Source organism: Pleurodeles waltl, chromosome 3_1, assembly GCF_031143425.1.
Source record: "Pleurodeles waltl isolate 20211129_DDA chromosome 3_1, aPleWal1.hap1.20221129, whole genome shotgun sequence".
Lineage (NCBI taxonomy): Eukaryota > Metazoa > Chordata > Amphibia > Caudata > Salamandridae > Pleurodeles > Pleurodeles waltl.
The window spans coordinates 1,651,974,303-1,651,997,934 of record NC_090440.1 but is presented as its reverse complement, the minus strand read 5'-3'; the positions used below and the strand labels follow the sequence as shown (position 1 = coordinate 1,651,997,934).

At 43.5% G+C, this 23,632-nt stretch overlaps 1 protein-coding gene across 1 annotated transcript in view; it reads left to right on the top strand.

The window, feature by feature from the left end:
* Positions 1–23,632, top strand: part of LOC138283610 (dynein axonemal heavy chain 11-like) — a 2,790,563-nt gene that overhangs the window by 179,795 nt on the left and 2,587,136 nt on the right. The window contains exon 10 of the mRNA XM_069221547.1: positions 21,701–21,934. Coding sequence (XP_069077648.1) covers positions 21,701–21,934 — 234 coding nt within the window. The remainder of the gene's footprint in view (positions 1–21,700; positions 21,935–23,632) is intronic.

Here is a 23,632-nt window from a genome sequence, read left to right as displayed (position 1 = left end):
GTGGCATGCCTGGGAGGGGTGTGGGGTGATTGGGCAGGGTGCAGAAGTATGAGATGGGGTGGAGTAGGGAGTGATGGGTGGTGGGGATGCTTGCTGCACAGAAGTGGTTGGTGCCTGGGGAGTGTTGCCCACTTACCAGAGTTGAGTCCTCCAATGATTTCCATCAGGCCCTCAGGATGCATGGAGTCCAAAACCTTATCCTCCCACGATGTGACCTCAGGGGGAGGAGGTGAGGGCCCACTGCCAGTCTTGTGGATGGCGCTCTGCTGATGTGATGCAATGGAACGCACCTTTCCCATAGATCGTTCCACCTCTTACTGATGTCCTCCCTTGTGCATGGATGGGTGCCCACTGAGTTGACCCTGTCAACGATTCTCCGCCACAAGTCCATTTTCCTAGCTATTGAGGTTTGCTGGACCTGAGCTCCAAACAGTTGTGGTTGTACCCTGATGATTCCATCTACCATGACCCTCAACTCATCATCTGTGAAACGTGGGTGCTTCTGACGGGACATGGTGGTTGTGTTGTGGGTGGGGGTGTGTGTTGTGTGTGTAGGATGCAGTGTAAGGTGCTTTGTGGGGTGGGGGTGTTGGGTTGTGTGTGCTGGTGTATCTGTTGTTTGTGTGCAGTGGCGACTTGTGTATTGAGTTGCTGGTGCAGTTGTGTGGTATGTGAATCGTGGGAAGTGTGTTGATGCCTATGGTATCGACGTGCAGTGTCCTCCATTGGTGTGCTCCTCAATATCTCTGTCAGTAGTTGTGGTTGCAAAGGATTGTGGATGTGTGTTATGTAGTGCAGTGAACAGGTGTGTGTATGTGAGTCAGGTGTGGGGTATTCAGACCTGTCCAATGTAGTGTCTGGTTCTGGTGGAGGTGATCTTTAGACCACGGCAATTCGCCCTGCCAATGGTTTTCCGATGTGCAATGACCTCTGTGCTGATTTGTGGGTTGTAATATAGAGGGCGGGATGTTGTTGGTGTTGTGGTGCTGGTGGTGGGACCACCTCTATCCCGCCCTTGGCCACCCCGGTGATTTAGGATTTGTGGCTGTATTTAGGTGATCTTCAGTTAGTGACTCATAGTACGGCTGTCACTGTACTGCCATCACTGGTGGTCTTTTGGCAGCCGCCAGTGCAGCAGTCTTGCCATAAGACGCCAAACTCGTAATGATGACCCAAGTATATTTTGTAGGGCATTGTAAATTCATGGTTAGTAAATGGAAAAACGTACTCTGTGTGCTCTCACTAAATAAATATAAATATAATTCTAGAGAATCATTTACAAGTACATGTGCTCTAAAAACATCAAATAAGTATGTTTGTGTAACATAAACTGTACCATAAAAGTCATGGTTGATAATCATGACATTGAAGTAAATAGTATATTGGGTCATATGTGAGTGGCATATGCCTAAGTATCTTACTCTGGGTCCATAATAAGTGTTTTTGTAATATCTGTTACAGGATTATTTAAAAGTGTAATTGTCTCTAATGAAAATGGAGCTGTTACGGAGGCAGTTACCACAAGCAAGTGTCAAAATAATACATAGAAACTTGCAAAGCAAATAAGCTGATGTAATGGCATAGGGGGAGAAATAGGGTGTATATGTTTAAGTTAAGGTCCCCAATCTCTCTAGAATTTATAACATACTAATGTCTAATATTATGAGCATTAAAGTATGGCTTATGTGTAAATTAATGCACAGTAGATAACTGTGATAAGAAAACTGCACACTATTGAAAACGAATACACTTAAAAAAGTAAAATATTTGCAAACCATATGTGAAAAAATTAGAAAGTACTTGACTGCACTCCATTTTAGTGTAGCATACTCGAGCGTGTAAGTTATGGTGAAGATTAGTTACTGATGTAAGACATTGGCACTGCATGATAAAGAGCATTTATATGAACTTGGAACATACCTTAAAGAGCAGTATTCATGCATGAAGTCAGCACATACCAAACTGTAACCATAATACAAAGGAGCACATAGTGACATACTCTACTGGAAATGGGTATGTGAAGATGTCAGCCATCTTGGAAATATATAATTAGTGCCTTTTGAAGGGTAAAGCAAAATAAATAGGAACCCAGTAAGTGAAGTATCTATAGTATTCTCTATCAACCAAATATTATCATATTAAAACTTTCATCAGCATATTTTAACAAAAATAAGGGCACAATTGTATGAGAATAGTAATTCAACTTTATGATAAAAAGTTATGTTGAATACTAAACTATATGTTGGGAGCTCATTTGATTCATAGTATAGTATTCTCCCCAAATTACAGTGTTCAGAACAAACATGGCAAAACAGTTAACACAACTACTTTGTTTACAGCATCCAAATTACAGAATGGTTCTCAAGATTAATAAAATTGACTCAATGTACACCATAGGCTGGATAGTTTAATGATCTAACTAGTTGTAAATGTTGAATGTAGTCACAATGTGGGCTAGCATAGAGGGAAATATTGTGCTTCTAATTGAAACAACAGATAATGGAGTTCAAAACCATGGCTAAGGCCTATGGTAGTTACTGCAAGCCTTCAGTTTTTTCCCCAAATATAAACAAAAGTACAAAATCATACAGAAACTCGACATTTTCTCCACTCCCCTGTCTCCTCGGGTACCCAGTAGGTGCCCACTCTGTAGTTTCTTCCCACATTGTTCACATTTATATTAAGTTTGATTTAAACTTATTTTTCTAAACATCAAAAAGAGACAAGAAAAAGAAAAAAGATAGTACATTATACATGGCAGACTTTAAAAACACTAGTCCACAAAATACTGTATGATAGCTCCAGATGATCCCTTTTCAAACAAGAGTGACATCCTGAGTCCATTAAGTTTTTTGTCAACATTTAGCAGAGCTATCGGTTGGAAGGCCGCACAATGTTTCAGTTTCTTTCCAGGCTTATGGATGAAAGTAAAGGAAACCTCTCATTGATAGGGTGATGCCAGTTTTCCAATCCATTGAGTTGATAAATTAGGTCATGTGTTTTAACAAAGGTGGTTGTAATAATTTATAGAACATATCCATCGGCCCCAAACATTTTTCCTGTGCTTATTTCTGGCACTGTCCTATCTGTCATATTTATTTCAGCTGGGTATGAAGGGTGCTCTAATTTAACTTTCTAGTGGAAGAGGAGTTAAGGGATTCCACAGTTTTTCACACTTTTTTTAATTTACTTTTTGTGTTCCTAATCTTGTGTATAGAGCCTCTGAAAAAAACATTTAATAAGCATTCTGCTTTTCATCTTCTTTTTGGGTCAATAACTCCCCAGGTAGTTATTTTTTTTATATCTCTGTGGCTTGTTGGGTTTATAGGGCCCCTGTTTTGTAACAATGTCACCTGTTTGCGGTTGTGAGAGAGAGATTTTTCTTTTCAAGGTTTTCTACAGTTTTCAGTTTAGATGTTAATCTCTCCTTCACTTGCCTAGTTTCTCTCCTTTTAGGGGCTCTCATTGTTATGGCATCTCTCAATAGTGACACCCTAATGGCATCCCAGTAGGACGCCAGAGATGTGTCCTCTTCACAGTTAATTTGAAAGACAACCAGTTATTTTTGTTGGTCAGTTCCTGCTTTAGGTCTGGGTCGCTGAATAATTTGGACACATTTTTTCAAATGGGTTCCTATCTTTCCCTGTGGTCTATGTTTCAATACATTGGCCACACACCCATGGTCAGATATTGAGATGTCCGATATATGCACAGACATTAGTTTGTGCACCACAGTCTGAGACATAAAACTTTAGTAAATACAGGAATATGTTCTGTTTACATGTAAAAAGAAGTTGTCTTGTACATCTCTGCATAGGATCATCATCTACCTAGCCTTCTATAATTTTTCTTAAACCCTTAAATACCATCCCTGTAGCTGGTTTTCCAGAATTGGGTCTACATAGTGTAGGATATTGGCATAAATTGAAGTATTACCTCATCTGCTGAGCTCTCTATACATGTATTAAATGTGACTTTCAAGAATTGCTTGTGTGCAGTGTTGGTGGCATACAGATGAATGTATATATCAATGTGGGGGAAACAGTCTTAACAACAAGTTTTTTACTATGCATTTTTTACCACTAAATATTTTACAATGCAAATGCCTTTACCACACGTGCCTTTACCACTCATATAAGGTAAGATGAAATGTTTGTGTGCATGTGTGTATATTTATGTTGCCTAGTGATGGTCGCCACTAGGTAGTTACAGTTAGGACCTAGTTTCTATTTAAAAAGCGTTTTTTTACTTCCCCACTTCAGATGCTGTCTGGAAAGTTTCTGGGTGGTCCATACAGGGGGGGAGGGGCAGAGAAAAAAGGGGGCCCCAAAATTATTTTTTTCCATTGGGATGTTGAGTGGGGATTGCGCTGAAACCACTGGCCGGAATTACTCCACATTTGACAGAAAGGAAAGTCCTGGTCAAGAAAGTGACCTTTTTTGTTTTGGTAGAATTCCATTCAGTAGTTTTTGAGAAACTGAGGGGAAAATACATTTGTAGATATAGGAACGCGAAGGATTTGCGACCCCTCCTGATCTCATGCAAAGATCTGATTGGCTGTCAACACTTCAACCAGGAAGTGTTGGCAGCCATCTAGGGACTCAGTAGCTGAGTCCCAGAAAAAAAATGTAAAAAAAAGAAAAGGGGCCAGGGTACAGACACCCTGACCCTTTATCTCTGGTGCTGGCTTCTCAGAGGGACACTCCCCAGGGTTGAAAGCATTTTTTTTAAATGATTGTACAGATCCGTCGTAGAGCCATCGAAAATGAAAAAAAAAAGCAGAAGCGCGGGCTCCCGCGCTTCTGTTTATGATGGCCCCAGGTGGGCCAAGTCATGGGGAAAATCTTTTTTTGAGTGCAGGGTTGGAGGAGGGCTCCTGGCCCCCCGCAGCCCTGGGGACCACCACTTTCCAGGATGAAATTGTTTGTTGGCCACCACTTTCCCAGGGTGTCAATTGCTTCATAAGCGTGGAGCCATCCATCTCCAGCTACCCCGGGGATCACCACCTCCCTGAGGCTATATGAAGTAAATATGGGGGTGCCCGGACCCTCCCCCGCACTAGGGACCACCATCTCCCCGGGGCTTCAGTACTATTTAGTGCGGGGGCGCGTGGCCTCACGCTGCCCCAGGGATCACCACCTCCCAGGGGCTTTTATGAAAAAATAGTGAAGGGGTCTGTATCAGACCCCCTTTAGCCCAGGTGATCACCACCTCCCCGGGGCTATGATTGTTGGAGGGGGCCGCACGGCCCCTCTCAAGGAGCCACTGATGACATTTTGACCGCCACCCCCCAGGGCTGGCTCCTGCTATGTCCCCGGGTTCCCACCTCCTGGACATAGCTGTTTGCTGTGGCTAGGCTGCACCTCTTCAGCTGCAGCCAGGCCACATCAAACACTTCAGTTGTTGACAGCGGGACCTGTGAGACAGGTCCCGCTGTCAAAAACCAATGCTTTCATCTCTGTCCCCTGCACACATGCAGGGACCGGAGACAAAATGCTTCAGCAAGCAGAGAGATGCTGCTTAAAGCAGCTCCATGCTTGCTGAAGCAATGGCACCCAGCGGTGCCAAGATAGCCCGTACAGGGCATTTTGTAAAATTACACATGTAATAAATAAATATATAAATAAGTAGGGACTGCGAGGGAACACTTGAGGGCTCCCTCGCTGTCCCAAATAGCGCATAAAGGGCTATTTTTTTTTTTTTTTAATGCAGCAGCTCAGTATGAAGGTCACATACCTTCACACTGAGCACTCAGGGTTCGAGTCCAGCCAGACTCGCTTCCCTCTTTTAGTTAAGTACAAATTATTTTAATTTTTAAAAATGACATATATATATATTTTTTTATTTTACAGAAATATCTCATTCTAAGTATATCATCCATCAAACCTAAAAAACGCTCTCTCTCCCTCTCACTTTCTTTCTCGTTCTCTGTTTCTCTTTCAATCAATTGCTCCCACTCACACACCCACTCAGACACCTACACACCCACTCACAGAACCCCACGCAGACACTCATGCACCCACTCACAGACCCACTCAGAGCCTTGTGCACCCACTCACAGCCCCAGTCAGACCCTCACGCACTCACTCACACACCCACTCAGACAGTTAGGCATCCACTCACAGACCCACTGACAGCCGCATACACCCACTCACAGGCACACGCACACACTGACGCATCCACTAAAAAGACTGATGTACATACTCTCACACCCAGACAGACACTCTCACAGCCTCTCTCACCCCCGATGCTTCCTCTCACATCTAGTCTGACACCCAGAAAGGCTGCGGCCAACTTCGGCCGTGCACGGCCAAAGGGCTGTGCACAGCATGAGGTTGGGTGGTTAGTGGGGTTCGCTGCAGGATCAGGTTGCAGGCCAGGTCTTGTGGGCAGCCCCCACTGCGCACGGGCGAAGGCAATGCATGGTGAAAGGTTAGGTGGTTATACCGGCTTCTGCTGTGCACGGCCGAAGGCTGTGTGCGGCGGTGGTTGGATTAATGTACAGTAATGAAAATTACTATATGTTAAAAAGACACTAGAAATTCACTGAAAAAAAGCAAAGGTTAAAGGGACGTTAAGGTTAGGAAATAGAATTTAGAAAAAAACATCGAAATTCACCTAAAAAACCAAAGGTTACAGGGATGTTATAATTAGTCTCACATTTTGATCATACGAAACCATAGAACTTCACCATTTATAGTTATAGGAACCTCAAGTAACTATAACTCGCGCCAGTAGGTAACTATTACTTGCGGCCTCGCCATGCGCTGCTAATTACCCCACAAATTACAGCACTCACAACATCTTTGATAGTATCATTGATAATATCAATGTAATATTTGCAGTAATATTTTTGACAAAAAAACTGTGCTTGGCATAGTGAGTAGGTAGTTATAGTTAGGACTTAGTTTTGATAGGAAAAAGCGTTTTTTGACTTGGCTATATTTTTGCCGGCATTTGATGAATCTTCATGAGAAGAAATTTGTATATATCTGGGCGGATCCTAAACACAAATCTCATGGTGTGATCTGATTGGCTGTCAGCTCTTCTACCAGGATGTGCTGGCAGCCATCTTGGAACCAATATACATGATAGCACCCCATTGAAATGCATTGTAGCAAATAGCAGGTTTTGAGGGTCACAAAAAGGAGAACGTATAAAGGGTGATAACACATTTTAGTTACAATATAAATCATTTGTTAATGGTACCATACCAATTTTAGGAATTGTGGTGTGTTCTAAGGTGATTTTACCTTGCTGGGATTTCATGAATCATGTTAGAAAGAAAACTATTTTCTTATGATTTTCACCTAGAGGTTATGGAATGTGCTCGAGTAGCTAAAATGAGAGCATATTTTCTGTAAATTATCTTTCTCAGTCATGTGAGAATGAAGTCTGACATTCTCAATAAAGAATGAGCTTCCAACAGGGGCAGCCTGATTCCCTTGTGTTCTACTGCAGCCTCCCAGAGTGTTCTAAAGAACAACTAGAACGCTAAAAGGGGCTTGGGGAGGGCACCTGTGGACCCATTCCATTGTTGTTTAACCATGGAAATGGGTCCACAGGCCCCCGAATGCCTGGTCCGACCCAGGTGTTAATGGTGCAAAGCAAGCTTTGCGCCATTATTTAGCCCCTCCTCCCACCCATGTGTCATTTTAGCACGGGGATAAATATGGGGCTATAGGGTTAGCACCATTTTTTGGACAGGAACGCCTACCTTGCATCTCATTGACGCCCCAAATTTGCATTAAAAAAAATTACGCAGATTTGGCGCAAACAGAGAATAAATATGGGCCTTAATTTCTTTGTTTTTTTGCAGTTTTATATAGCTCGGACGTGACCTGAAGGTACTGGAGTGCTTTACATGTGCATCAGTTACATTACACTAAGAAATATTCATTTTGGTTTTAGGCATGGGGAGATTGAGGGGCATATTTATACTCTCTTTGCGCCGAATGTGCGTCAAACTTTTTGACGCACAATCAGCGCAAACACTGCCCCATATTTATACTTTGACGTCCGACCCCGCGGGCGTCAAAGTTCCACCATGTGCGTAATTTTTTAAAGGGGGAAACCAGCCTTGCGTTAATTATATGCAAGGTAGGCGTTCCCTTCCAAAAAATGACTTTAAGGCCTGTGCGCCTTATTTATACTGTGACGTCATTTTGACGCACAGGAGGGGGCAGGCCTTAAAAAACGGCACCCAGCCTGATGGGTGCCGTTTTTTAACGCCTGGGTCAGGGCAGGCGTTAAGGGACCTGTGGGCTCAGAAGGAGCCCAGAGGTGCCCTCCCATGCCCCCAGGTACACCCCCTGCCACCCTTGCCCACCCCAGGAGGACACCCAAGGATGGAGGGACCCATCCCAGGGAAGGAAAGGTAAGTTCAGGTAAGTTTTTTTTTCGTAATTTTTTTGTGGTATAGGGGGGCCTGATTTGTGCCCCCCTACATGCCACTATGCCCAATGTCCATGCCCCGGGGACATAGGTCCCCTGGGCATGGCCATTGGGCAAGGGGGCATGACTCCTGTCTTTGCTAAGACAGGAGTCATTTCAATGGGGGTTGGGCGTCAAAAAAAATGGCGCAAATCGGGTTGAGGCCAAAATTTTGCCTCAGACCTGACTTGCCCCATTTTTTGACGCCCAAGCTCCATTTTCCCCTACGCCGGCGCTGCCTGGTGTGAGTCATTTTTTTTGACGCACACCAGTCAGCTGCACCGGCTAACGTCATTCAATAAATAAGGCGCCCGCCTGGCGCTTTGGAATGGCGTTAGCCGGCGTTAAAATTTTTGACGCACAACTGCATTGCCGCAGTTGTGCGTCAAAAAGTATAAATATGGGCCTAAGTGATTTGCCCAGAATCACAGGATTTTGAGCTGATGCTGAAACTCCAACCTGGTTCCCCAGTTGCAAAGTCTGCAGCTCTGGCGGTAACTCCACATCCATGGAGGACAGGGGATGGGGGCAGGGGCAATAAACCATGCAGGACAGGCAAGAGAGTCTGTGGCAATATAACAGACCATTGAGGGTAGAAGGAAGAGGCAGTGGCAGTACAAGCATACATACCAACAGACCCAAATCAGGGAGGAGACTTCAGATGTTTTAAGCCCAAAAGGGTCTTATTTTATCTGTCTCCTGTCTAAAATCTCCTCTTTTTCAAAGAAAGGTCATGGGGGAAATCAATTCCCCAGTTTTGTTTCAAAATCTCCCTTTTATCAAGTTCAAAATGTTGGCATGTACAGTGCATCAGATCATGGAGGGCAGGAGGAATGGGCTAGGGACATGGACTCGGATAAAAGAGGGCAGGAGGGAGATGGGCAGGGGCACCAGACTGACCTTAAAAGGCAGGCATCAGGGTTTGCAGCAACACAATACACAACACAGGGCAAGCCAGATGGCAGTGCCGCATAATGGACAATGGAAAGCAATAGGGAGAGGACATGGCCATGTACTTGGATAACAGAGATCAGAGGGGAAAGAGGCAAGGGCAGCAACCTGAACATACTGGACAGACAGGAGGGACAGTTGCAGCATAACGACCATGAAGGGTAGGAGGAAGGGGGCAGGGGCACGATAATGGACTAGGCAAGGCAATGGGGAGGGCATAGAGGCCTGCACATGGGAAACAGATGGAAAATGGAGTGTAGTGGCAGCACATCGGACAATGCAGGGCAGGAGGGAGGGGGGTTGTGCATGGACTCATACAACAGAGGGTAAGGAGGAGGTTGATGAGGCAGCAAGCTAATTGTTCAGGGCATACAGGAAGGGCAGTGGCAGAACAACAGCCACACATGGCTGTAATGAGGGAGTAGGGACATGAACATGGACAATGGATGGCAAAGAGGAGGGGGAGCAGGAGTAGCAGGTTGGGTGGGGGCAGCACAATGCCAGGGCAGGCCCTGCAGACAATCCGTGCATGCAATGGGTATCTTACTTAACTTTAAAAAAAACTGGAATTTCACTGAAAGAAACTAAGGTTACAGGGACGTTATAGTTAGGAAATAGAATGACTGTAACTCACACCCCTGCCATGCACTACTAATTACTCAAGATATTACATGACTCATGACATCTTCTATGACATAATTGATAATATCACTGTAACATTTGCAATAACATTATTGATGAGAAAACTGTGCAAGGCAAGGGCATGAGTTATAGTTACCTTAGGGCATGAGTTTTTCTAGGGCACAGGTTTTTCTAGCAAACTTTTTATGCATAGGATTACTGCAGTGCCAGTAATGTCGAGCTAGAAATCGATAAAGGGCTTTATTTTAGAGTTTGGCGAGGGGGTTACTGGGTCAGAGACGTGACCGATATCCTGCCTGCCATATTACAATCCCATAATAGCCTATAGAGATCGTAATACCGTGGAAGGGATAGCCGTCATGTTTGTTATGGAGTAACCTGTCCGCCAAACTCTTAATCAGGCCCAGTCTTTTCCCATTTATACAGCAAAGTCTTTAAGCATAGGATTAGCACAGTGCCATCCTTGCCGAGCTGTAAAATGGCAAAAGCCCTTCACCACTCTAGGCACAGTATTACAGCTTGGGATTGGTAAAATACCATCCAAGCCAACCTTGATTGAGCAAAAGCAACCTCTGACATATGTGGTGCTATCATTATAGCAGAGAGGATTAGCTTTCTCTGGACACAAGGGAGCACCCAGTATATGTCAAAACACTACCCTTTCAGGCTTGGAGTGACACATACATTTTCCCAAAAACTCGGGGTAGTTCTCGAACTTAGGTGGAGAGTAACTCCAGTATAGAGCACCTTAAAACATCAGTATCACTCTAAATTTGCTCACCTCAAATGTTGCATTCAACGTTCCTTTGTGTTGTGCAATAATAGACTTAAGATGTATAAGCATTATAGCTGATTAGATCTTGACAAAATGTACACAGAGTGATTCAGGCAGTGGTAGGAATTTTGCAAGTAGCAGTTCTTTGAGTATTTTTTTGAAAGCTGATTTGTAGGGATTTCTTCATATTTTGGATGCGAGGGAATTTTTGAATCTAAGGGCCAGATGTAGCAAGGCTTTTGCACCTCGCAAACAGCGAAAATCGCTGTTTGCGAGGTGCAAAAGCCACATTGCGCAACCTCATTCCCATTTTGCGAGTCAGTAACCCAGTTACGACTCGCAAAACGGGACTGCGAGTCGCAAATAGGAAGGGGTGTTCCCCTTCCTATTTGCGAGTCGCAGCGCGATGCAGGATTGCTTTGTGACCGCGTATGCGTAGTTGTAGTTACCAGTGTCACACTGGTGGTAACCCATTCGCAAAAGGGAAGGGGTCCCCATGGGACCCCTTCCCCTTTGTGAATGGCCTTGAAAACATTTTTTCAGAGCAGGCAGTGGACCACTGCCTGCTCTGAAAAAATGAAACTGACACATTTCATTTTTTCGTTTGTAATGCATCTCATTTTCCTTTAAGGAAAACGGGCTGCAGTACAAAAAAATAAAAAACTGCTTTATTTAAAAGCAGTCACAGACATGGAGGTCTGCTGTCTCCAGCAGGCCTCCATCCCTGTGAGAGCTGCGACTCGTAAATTGCGACCCACCTCATTAATATTAATGAGGTGGGCCTTTGCGACCCCCTTGCGACTCGCAGATGGTGTCAGTCGCTCAGACTCGCAATTTGAGAGTCACAATGCCGGAGTTTCCTACATCTGGCCCTTAGTGTGTTTTGTGAGAATGAACAGCCTGAGGTTTTTTCTTTTTGAATCTGGGGGTCCCAGCAGTAGGGAACACGAGTTGTGTAAGTAGAATTGTCCATCCCTCCACTGATTTGGTGAGTTTCTGGAGCAGATATTTTGGTTTCAGTTCCGATGTCTACATTTTTGTGAGTTATGCATGCCATTTTGATTATGCATCTTTCTTCAATTGGGAGCAAGTTTATCATGGTGAGTATGGGAATGATATTAATGAACCATCTTGTTCCTGAGACAAGCCTAGCTAATGCAGTGAAAGTGGCTATTATGGAGGCCAGTAGAGTCTTTTGGGTGTCTGTGGGGATACTATTTTCAAAGTTTAGTTTGATTATGACAAATGCTTGCGCAACCTTTTTTAGATCATTTTCAGGAATGCAGATTTTATCTTTCTGAGGTATCCTAGGTTGTGCTACTGTTTTTGGCTGATGTTTTTTTGTGTTCTTATATTAAGGGACTTGTCTAGAATTATACCTAGCGATTTGACATTGGTGATGATTTTTGGGGTGCACTTTAGGATGAGAGGTGATTTTGCCTGTTAGGTCTTCTGTATTGATTTGTTGAAGATCCCTGAAAAAAGGCTTCATTCTCTAGTTTGACCTTTAGGTGTTGAGTTTTCCTGGGTGAGGTGGAAAATAATGATGTGATGATCTGACCAGGGAAATGGGGAGTCTCTGCCTAGGGATTTTCCTTAGTGATGATCAGGTCTAATGTTGCCCCTTTCTAATGTGTTGGCTCTTTGCAGTGAGGGGGCAAGGTTATTTGAATACAGGAAGAGTTTTATTTGTGTGAGCAGGCAGCTGTTGTGGTCATGCTAGTGTAAGTTGAAATCCCCCAAAAATATGCTATTGATGGATAGAAGAGACTGTTGAGTGATGAAGTCAATTTTTTGTTTAGAGACTAGATGGTTTTCTCCTGGTGGGTGACAGATGATGTGAAAGTTAGTTGGTTTATTCCTGTCGGGGTAGGTTTGACTGCTCAATATCTGAATGTGGAGCATTCCTTTGTTCGGAGGGTAGTGATTATTAGTGAATTTCTGAGTATGACCACTTCTTCTTTGCTTGTCCTCCACCCATGATTTAGGCATTTTATGGAGACATTGGTTGGGACTAAGATGTTGACGAGATGTGAGGAAAGGTCACAGAGCCTGGTTTTAGTGAGGAAAGCAATGTCTATTTCTTGAGACAAGTTCATTGTGGCTATTTCTGTGTTGTATTTTGTTGCTGATCTGTAGTATACAGTTCAACATGGGCTTGTAGTTTACAGAAGTATTGTCATGTGTAATCTCATTTGGGATGTTGCTAGATGCACTTCTCTTGCTTTTCTCTGTGCAGGTTGGGGTTGTAGCCTCTGTTACTATTCACAACATTAAGGGTAAGGTTTGGGGTGTTTGAATCATAGGAGGATAGTCAGGATTCTGTTTCTTATTCGGTTGGCTTGCTGTCTGGCCTGGTATGATGAGTGGGCCGGTATTGAAGTGTAGTAGTCCATTGATTGATGTAATGGGTCTGAGTTTGAGCATAGTATTTGTGTATATTGTATGCTTCATTTTGGGAGCTTAAGTGCCTTACGGAGGATAAATATGTTGAGGCTGCGTTTAGTTTTTTGATGATAGAGTGTAATTTGAAGTCTAAATTGTGGTTCTGTGAGTTAAAATGTTACAGGCCTTGGTGAGTGGAATGGGGAGGCCACCAGCAGGTACACTTAGTGGTGTAATGTAGTGCTGTTGGATGGTGGGGAGGGGAAAAGGTAGATGCTGCATTGTAAAAACGGAGGGGAGAGAGGTAGGGTAAGCATCCCAGGATTGTGTGACAATTGCTGTCCCTCAGCATAGTGAGGATTTAGAGGTGTTATAAGGAGGGTGGGTGCTGACAGCGTTTTCTGAAATTATGAAATGGTCTCCGATGAGGATGGTGGTTGTGTTTCTGGTTACTGTGTTGGTACTGTGGTCCTGTCCATGTGAGTGATTTGAGTGGAGCTGGGAGGTATCTTTGTGGCCTGTGATGTAGAGCAGTGGTTTTTGAGGGGGATGCAGTGTCTGGTAGAAGAGTCTGTTTGAGGCTTGTGAATTGGGATGGTGGAGTGAGTGGTGGAGAGGATCGTGGAAGAGTGAGGCATGTTGAACATCAAAGGGTGGGTGCTGTTAGCGCATTTGGGAGGGGAGTTGCTGTGGTGAGGAAAAGTAGAGACACAGGGGAGTATGTTGCCTACTGGCCATTGCAGCACAGGGGAGGGAGAAATGTATCTGAAATGAGATGAGCCTGGGTTCTTGGTGTGTCTTGATAGTTCATTGATGATGCCTGTCCATAGAAGTAAAACATTGTTATTGTAGCATCTCCAATAAAAGATATCTGTACCATTCCAGGTTCTAATTGAAAACATTGTTAAGAATTAGTGTAATTATACATTATGTTATTTTTTTTGTAACGGGCACTACCATCTGCGAGGGCATCCAGGCACTGAGCAGGTGTGCCTATCCCTACCTATGGTAGGTTGGCTAATTGAAAGGCCAGTCCTTCTAATGTGGAGAGGGAGGTTGTTCCATGCTTTAAGAGCGATGTAAAAGAATGCTGTTTATCTGGACCTGTTTCTGTGTACTTGTGAGATGTTGGTGAGTAGGAGTCCTGCGGTAAGGTGGTGCCTCAATGGTAGAATGCAATGCTACTGTTCAAGTAAGTGGGGCCAGAGTTGAAGAGTTGTACAGTGCCTTGAATGTATGTGTTAGGATTCAAATTGAGCATGTTTATGTATTGGAAGCCAGTGTGGTTGAATGTGAGGACTGTGTGGGAGGTTGAGGATGAGTCTGGCTGCCAAGTTCTGGTTGATCTGTAGGCTCCTACTCAATTGCTTGCTGATCCTGGTGTAGAGGATGTTCCAGTAGTTCAACTTGCTGTAACTAGGGTGTGAGTGACAGTTTTTCTTGTGTTGCTTGAGAGCCATTTGAAGATCTTTCTCAGCATTCTCGGGGTGTAGAAGCAGGATGCAGTGATGGCGTTGACTTGCAGAGTCATATCCGGTTTGCTGTTGATGATTTTTCTAAGGTTCCTGTTGTGAGTTCTGAGTGTGGGTCCAAGTTCAGCCAGCCACAAGCTGGAGTCCCATGGTGAGGTGTTCTTGCCGGAGATCACTACTTCTGTCTTGTCGGTGTTGAGCTTGAGACAGTTGGCTTTTATCCAGTTAGTGACTTTGGTCATGCAGGTGGCTAACTTGTTTTTTGTGTTGGGGGTCTTGTCCGAGAGGAAGCGTGTGATTTGTATGTCATCTACGTAGGACAGGATGTTGATGTAAGGTGTGAGGATGACATTGGCCAGGGGGATCATGTATAAGTTGAAGAGGATGAGGCTGAGGGATGAACCTGAGGGACTTTGCAGATGAGTTTGCGGGCTTCTGAGGAGTAAGGTGCCAGGCTGACAGTTTCTGTTCTATCCCTTTAGAAGGAGCAGATCCAGCTGAGGGTGGGCCCTTAGATCCAATCTTGTGAAGACACCTGATGAGGGTGGGGTGTGAGACCATGTTAAATGCTGCATAGAGATCTAGGAAAATGAGAGCTGTGTCTCCTATGTTAAGGATCATGCGAATGTCGTCTGTGGCAGCAATGAGTGCTGTTTCTGTTCCTTGGTTGGACCGGAATCCAGACCATGTGGCATGAAGGAGCTAGTGGTTGCTGAGGTGGTCAGTCAAGTGCTCCTTGGCTAGTTTCTTTAAGACCTTTGTCATGTGTGGTAGGAGGGAGGTAGGTCTGCTGTTGGAATGAGCGGTTAGGTATTCAGATGGTTTCTTGAGCAGGGCACAACGAAGGGCTGTACTGCTCGGGTTGATGTGGTTTTCTAAATGAAAGGTAAGGTCTCTGAGGAGGATAAAGGTGCTTGCTTTGAAGAAAAGGGGTGTGATGAAGTCCATGATGTCACGGCCATAATTGATGTAGGGGCCAGGTGGTCTGTATACGAGGGTTCCACCCTGGGAGAAGTGGGGTGTGATATGTATCTTGAAAGTGAGTTGTTCCATGTAGCAGGTGCAGGTGATGGTATCTTTCAATATGATGGTGACTCCACCTCCGGGCTAGTGCTTACAGTCATTTCCAATTATCTTGTAGCCAGCAGGGATTGTGGTAGCAATGTCTGCTGCTAAGGTTGGGTTTAGACATGAATGAATGGAAGAGGAAAACTAGGGTCTTCTCTAAAGATTTTATGAGGGAGAAGCACACAACTGCCTGAGGTTTGAAAGATAGCTGATTGTCAAAAGTGACACCAAGGTTCCTGACCACTTCTTTAGGAACTAGGGGAGGACGTAAATCATCTGGTCAAAAGGATGTATCCGCAGGAGAGCGTAAGGCTCAGAATAACAAAATTTCATATTTAGCTTTAGTTAACTGTGTTTTGTCCACTTCATTATGACAGATGGCTCTGAGCAGTTTCCACTAGTTTGCTGTCCATTTGTTGAAAAGAAATGTCAACTGTGTATCTTTAGTGTAGGATACTAGATTAAAACCCCACTTCTCCACTAACTTGCCCAGAGGAGCAAGAAAGAAATTGAAGAGAGTGGGACTTAGAGCAGAACGCTCAGGTACCCCACAACACATTGTCTTAAAATCCAAAGAGAACAGAGGAAGATTTCAGCTTCTGGCCTCGAGAAGTGCAACTTTCATACGGAAACCCTTACGAAAGCCAGATTGGGAGGGATGCACTGAGTCATTTGTTTTCATAAAGTTTCATGTTTCTCGTGGTTGTGCAGTAGGTCATATATCTCAGTGCTAGTTTGGTGAGCGATCCGGTATTGAGGAGCATACATGCAAGCGTGACATGTTGTTTGGGTGGTGTTAGGTCTGTGTGAGTATGAGCAAGTGGGGTAATGTTAGTGTGTGAGTGGTGGATGTAAGTTGTGGTAGAGTACGGGAGAACTTGCAGGAGGCGCATATGAATGCACCTTCCATGTTCTGTGGTGTAGTATAGCAGCAGTGCAGCAAGCGGCAGCCGGGATTAAGAGCATGGAGGAGCACATTAGAGTATCATTGTGTAGGTGGAGAACCAGGGTTCCTAATGCTGGATGCGGACTAGTGGGAGACGGGTACAGATGGGCTTGCCTTGGGTGCACTCGCTGTCATCTTCACTGTAACCTCCATTAAGTAGGTCATGGTAGGAGAGAGGAGCACAGGGTGGGTGGGAAACCAGTGAGCAGAACCCTCAGGTACCCCACAACACATTATTTTTAAATCCGAAGAGAACAGAGGAAGATGTTCAGCTTGCTCCCGGTCCGATAGTAAAAATTTGAGCCACTTGTTTGCTATCTTGTCAATGCCGGCATCTCTTAACCTGTCCAGCATAATCTCATGAGAGACAGTGTCGATTGGGGCCGAAAGATCAAGCAAGATGACTACTGCTTGCTTACCCAAGTCTCGATTAACTCTGACAAACTCTGCCACCGTGAGAAGTGCAACTTTCACACCTTGCGAAAGCCAGATTGGGCGGGTTGCACAGTGAGTCATTTGTTTTGATAAAGTTTCATGTTTCTGACAGTTATGCAGTAGGTCCCATATCTCTGTGGTATATTTTGTGAGCTAGCAGGTGTTGAGGAGCATACATGCAATTGTGGTTTGTTGTTTGGGTGGTGTTTGGTCTGTGTGATTGTGAGCAAGTGGGGTACTGTTAGTGTGTGAGTGGTGGGGGTAGGAACTTGCAGGAAGCACAATTGACTGTTCCTTCCATGTTCTATGGTGTAGTATAGCAGCAGTGCAGCAAGTGACAGCCAGGTTTGAGGGCATAGAGAAGCACAGCAAGGGATCCATGTGTGGGGGAGAACCAGAGTTCCTGATGCTGTGTACGGTCCAGGTGTAGATGGGTACAGACGGGATTGCCTTTGGTGCACCCATTACTGGCTGCACCAGAACCACCATTCAATAGATCCAGGTAGGAGATAGGAGAGCAGGGTACAGCGGTGGGAAACAAGTGCTGTTACTTCCTGTGCAGATGAATAGTGGGAAATTAAATCTTCTTGCATGGCTTCTCCTTTTAAAGAGAGTAAAACATATTGCCTGTATATTAGTATAAGGGGGATTTTCCGGTATTCAATTGCACAGTTGCACAGTCTTGTGTCCAAAAGTAGTGGATATAGAAGTATATAGAAAACACACATCCAAAGTGACCAGTACCATCTCTGATTTTCCAGTTCACATCTGAAAAATTATGTGCAACATCCTTGATTTCTTGGATATAAGACAGGAGGTTTTGTACCAGGAGGATATAGAAAACGGTCAACATGTTCTGTGTCAGAGAACCTATCCAACATACAAATGGTCTCCCTGGAAGAAATGTTCCTGACTCTTGAATTTTTGAAAACACGTTGATACACAGTGAGACAGAGTTTTCCATCAAGCAAAATCTAATTTCAAGATTAATAATGAGCCCATCATCTTGCCATTTGGAGAGATTGGTCTTAATTATGCCCATTATGCAAGATATTAGATTCACATTGAGAGGTTCACAGGATGTAGGGTTAGAAAAGCCTCATTGATATAGTGCTGTTTGTCCATAAAACAGTTAGCCCTTATCTGCTTCCTTTAATAGAGTGTTTGTTCTTAAGCAACTTCATGACTGTTTGTTCTGCTCTAGTCAAGTTGTTATTGATTTCTGACCTTGGGGAGTTGATTTTCAATTGATGTAAACCTCTGAGTGCTAAATTGTGGAATATGCCAATGCTTTTTCATTGGGGAAAGGAATTCGTGAAATAATGATCTGGGATTAAGATTACTGTCCTCTCCCACAAACCTTGTGATGTCATGTTGAGTTAAAAGAGTAATTATAGATTAATAATATTGATTAGTAGAGTGTAAATGACTCCAACTTCGTTGCCGGAGAATTCACATGTTGGTTTTGATGGCTGGTGAATCAGTGAGATAATGTCTTTGCATTAAATAATTTCATGATCTTTCATGATCAATTTGTATAAATCAATGTGTATATCACTGAAGCCACATGAACAGGACTGACTGAAATCCCAGCCATTGGAAAATACATTTGTTTAATTTGGATCAAGTCTATTTTTCAATAGATTAGCAATATCAATCACATTGTTGGTTTCTGCTTTTTGGTCTGGAACATTTATGCAAGACGGACTTTAACAGGATAAATTCCCTGAGAGGTATTGCTAAGCATTGTCCCTTGTTGAAGATTGTGTTTGCATGTTTTTGTTTTTGGGACCTGGATTTGTGTTCCAGTTCTCCTGTCTGCCTTTTTTATTACTTTTTGTTATGCCTGGTTCATACTGCATTGGTTGCCAATGCGTAAGCGCTGTACCTCTTCTAAAGAAATGACATGCTTTTGGATGTCTCAGTTCTCATATCATTTTCTCTTTCACTTTCTAAGATCAACATCTCTGAGTTGCTACGGGAAGTAGTCTGAATTAAATCTGTGTTTTTATGTTTTAGACAATAATTTGCTTAGATCAGTAATCTCAATGTATTTTACAATTTTTTTTATCTTTGAGCTAGAGTTGGTAAGTGGTAAGGACCTTTCAGGATTTAGCCATTAGACTTTCCAGTAGTATCATCTAGAAGATTAAGGGGCAGAAGTATTAAAGGATTTTGCATTCGCAAACAGTGCGAATCGCAAAATTCCACCATTTGCGCATGCAAAATCGCCTTTCATGATTAATGAAAGGAATTCTAGGTGCAATATTAAGATGTCGCAAAAATAGTGATTCCTTAAAATTGTGACTCCGATTAGGGAATCGCAATTTGTGATTCCCTAAATAGGTAATAGCAAATAGGTAATACCTATTTGCGATTACCAATTCACATGTATCATGCATTTCCTAAATACGAATTTGGCATTTAGGAAATGCAATTACCACAAATTCAAGTTTGGTTGTAAGCATGTGCAATTTTAAAAAATGCTTTACAAATGCATTTTTTAAAATGACATGTGGCGCACACATGCCCCTTGGGCCTATGTGCGCTTTACATGCCCACAAATATTTTTTGGGGGGGCAGCAAAGGGGTCCTTAGGCCCCCAGCACCCTAGCGTTTGCATTACATAATTTGCGAATTCCTAACAGGAATTCGCAAATTATGTAATGCAAAACATTTGCACCTGTGGGCCTACAGGTCCGTAGGGATGAATGGAGTCCCATACCTTAATTGCGATTCGGTAATAGCGATTGTGACTTTTAAGAAATCGCTATTAGCGAATCGCAATTTTCATATATCCCATTTTGCATTTCTTAAATAGCAATTTCTTAAAAATCGCTATTTAAGAATTGCAAACCAGAATGATGAAACATCTGGCCCTAAGTTCCTGATTTCTATTTTCACAGGAGTTATTGCTGTTAATTTGTTACATTTTCCCTTAGCATGTCTAAACAGGAATCCCATCATCCCATATAATGTATTATATAAATATAACTCCAACTTTATTAGTAAGTCCTCATTTAGATCCACAAAGCCCCTAGATCCTTGAGCCCCCTAGGAACCTGTTTTTTTCAGTTATTTTTTTAGGGTAATTGCTTACCACCAGCAAGAGAGTTCCTGTTTCCTAATCATCTAATTCTCTTTCTTGTAATCTTACTTTGTTCTTGGCATATCCTACAAGTTCTTTTTTCTCTGCCCAAGTAGCGGTTAATAATTCCACCTACACAAGCTTAGGAAAGGCCTCTCTTGAAAGAGGGGCTGTATGGGTTAAGTCCCTCTCTCAATACCTTATTCAGCCAACAACATTTTACAACTCTCTCTTCGTATTTTAGACCTTGCATACTCTAGATTTGTATTTTTGCACTCTTGAAAAAGTTGAAATAAGAACAGCATGCATGCTGGCTGTTCTTTTGGTAATCCTTGATGACCAAGACAAGATCTACACTTCTATCTACAGCACATTTACAACAAGAACGTATTTGCCTTACTTTATTGCACTAGAACTGTTTAACAGTAATCAACAGGAAAACCTAACAAAACTGAACTTATGAAGAGAGTTGACCTTGTTGAAATATTGCTGTAAAATAAGGTTTCATTGAACAATATTTGTCTATGCAAAAACTGATACATATAGGCCCTCATTCTGACCTTGGCGGGCGGCGGAGGCCGCCCGCCAAAGTCCCGCCGTCAGGTTACCGTTCCGCGGTCGAAAGACCGCGGCGGTAATTCTGACTTTCCCGCTGGGCTGGCGGGCGGTCTCCTTCAGACCGCCAGCCAGCCCAGCGGGAAAGAGGCTTCCACGATGAAGCCGGCTCGGAATCGAGCCGGCGGAGTGGAAGCTGTGCGACGGGTGCAGTTGCACCCGTCGCGTATTTCACTGTCTGCGCAGCAGACAGTGAAATACATGTAGGGGCCCTCTTACGGGGGCCCCTGCAATGCCCATGCCAGTGGCATGGGCACTGCAGGGGCCCCCAGGGGCCCCGCGACCCCCCCTACCGCCATCCGGATCTCGGCGGTCCGACCGCCGGGATCTGGATGGCGGTAGGGGGGGTCAGAATCCCCGCGGCGGTGCAGCAAGCTGCGCCGCCGCGGAGGATTCAATGGGGCCGCGGTACACTGGCGGGACCCCGCCAGTGGTGCCGGTCCGACCGCGGCTTTACCGCCGCGGTCGGAATCCCCATTGAAGCACCGCCGGCTTGTCGGCGGTGCTCCCGCGGTCCTCCGCCCTGGCGGTCAAAGACCGCCAGGGTCAGAATGAGGGCCATAGTGTCATGCTTCACATAAATTGCCAATATGTATTAAATAAAAATAGTACAAGATCTTTGTAAGTTGCATTGTATTCACTCACTATTGAGTAGTATGCTAACTTATTTTATATGCCCTTGAGGTAAGCAAAGTGCTAAGTTGATATTGTGAGCCTACATCTTTATATGAGTAACACAAACCCTCTGTTGTAATGAACAGTTGTCAGAGAACGGGAGGCAAGGGAGTATTAAAGTAACAAGCATTTCAAAAGTACCACAGTCTGCAAAGACTCCCAGGAGCAACTTATTAATGAAACTTTAATGTTTTTAATGTTTATTTGTGAAACAGGCTTTTGCTTACATAATTCCTGAAGAATTATTTAAAATGGACCTGGAAGAAGGAATGGAAAAAGTTCAACAAACAATAAAGGTCTTTACAAGTTTTAAAAAGACGTTTTCTACATGTAAGGAGAAGATTGCTGTCAACTGGAAGACAATGAAAGAAGTGAAACTCTGGGAATTTCCATCTCATCTAATATTTTCTCGATTTGACAAAATCCATGAAAGACTGATAAATATTGAGGTAAGATGGTATTCAGTATATTTGTTTGTTAACATAACCCTAATCAAAGCATGCAGCACAGCATATTACTTAGACAGTGAAAGCACACCTCTTTTGTTTGTTTCAATGTATTTATAAAAATTGTCCTTAGTAGAAGGTTGGAGTAAAGTGTAAAGGGAATAGTTCCATACAAATGCAAAAGGCGTTAGTTTAGGAATATTTTTATAATCTTCTGCAGTCATCTGAATTTCAGTGTGCTACTGCTTTCACTTAGATTTGTGGACAACCAGTAATGTACTTGTACCTGTCATCAGGTACAATAGTCATACAGCTGGATTACTATACGCATATCAAATCATCTTGTTTGCAAAATTACCGTTGAACTACCGGTCATTTGAAAAGCCATTGTGTCATACTGCCAGACTGGGGTTATGCAAACTATCCTCCCTTATGTTTTAAATGTCAAATTCTATTTATTGATATGTCTGGAATTCAACACCTCCATGTTTGTCCTCTTGGTGTCAAAATTAGAGTGCATCCATTAAAATTTCAATAGGTGAATGAACTATTAAAGATTTGCATCTAACCAAATGAAATCACTGTAATCAGGTAGTACACAGCGTATGCATGCACAGCATATGGCATTTTTGTTTAGAAATTGAAACCTGATGGGCATGTGCAGCCTTGTCTGCAATATTCCTGCTAGGTTCCTTACACTGAGATTCTTTTTTTTGCTCCTAGAAGTGTGTTTTTCTGTCCTGGGGATTGCATTCTCTTCAATTCTTCTTCGTATACCAGGACACTTTCTGGTGGCCATGAGTTTTTGGACCTTCCTATCTGTTTACAGCATCCCATGTATGATGCAGGTTAAAAGCTTAAGAACTATGAATTGTGTCAGTCCAGTTTCTTGAAAGTTGGCCCTTACTAATGTGGTCAAGTGTAGGGATAGATGAAATTCCAGCTTTGTGATACAGGTGTGTGGTATGTGTTATGAGTCAGGTTTTGGCTTGAAAGGCTTTGGCTAAATTGCAGTGAAGTGCAATGTGTGTGTTGTTCATAGAGTTTGCATACTCCGAGTGAGCTGAGAGTTTGCGTACTCCAAGCGAGTGTTGCGCTTTGTGCTCGAAAATTGCCCACATGGTTGTTGTTGTGTATGGGTCCTGCGAGGCCTAAGACTCTGAAGTATTGTAGAAGTGTATGGAGACATTTTGAAAATGTATTGTCTGCAGTGAGGTGTTAGTCGATTGAGTGTTGTCGACAATGCCAGTAGATTCCTTGAGTGTGTGAGACATTGGTTGGTATTAGGTGAATCCTGAGCACGCAGGGAGGATCCATATGAATTGGAGTGAGGGCTTCATGTCAAATCTTACTAGCAAATGTGTGAAAGCCACAGTCAGAAGAGAATAGCCATATGGCTTTCGAAACGTTTAAGTCCTACCTGTAGTGAGTAGACATGTTTGTTTTTTGTGCTCGCTATATTTGCATTTAGTTGTATGCGAGAGTTGTGTATGAGAAGGATGTGAGGAGAATCACAGCCACTGAGTGAAGTGAATGTGACATAATTTGGTCCGCTTGGGATAGGCTGGCTGGTGAGAAGAGCCGCACACAGAGTGGTGGACAATTCTGTGCTGCTTTTGGTTGATATCAGCTTGCAAAAAGGACTTTAGGATTGAATTTATTTTCTGGATTTGTAGATTTTGTGTTTGTGACTTAGATTTT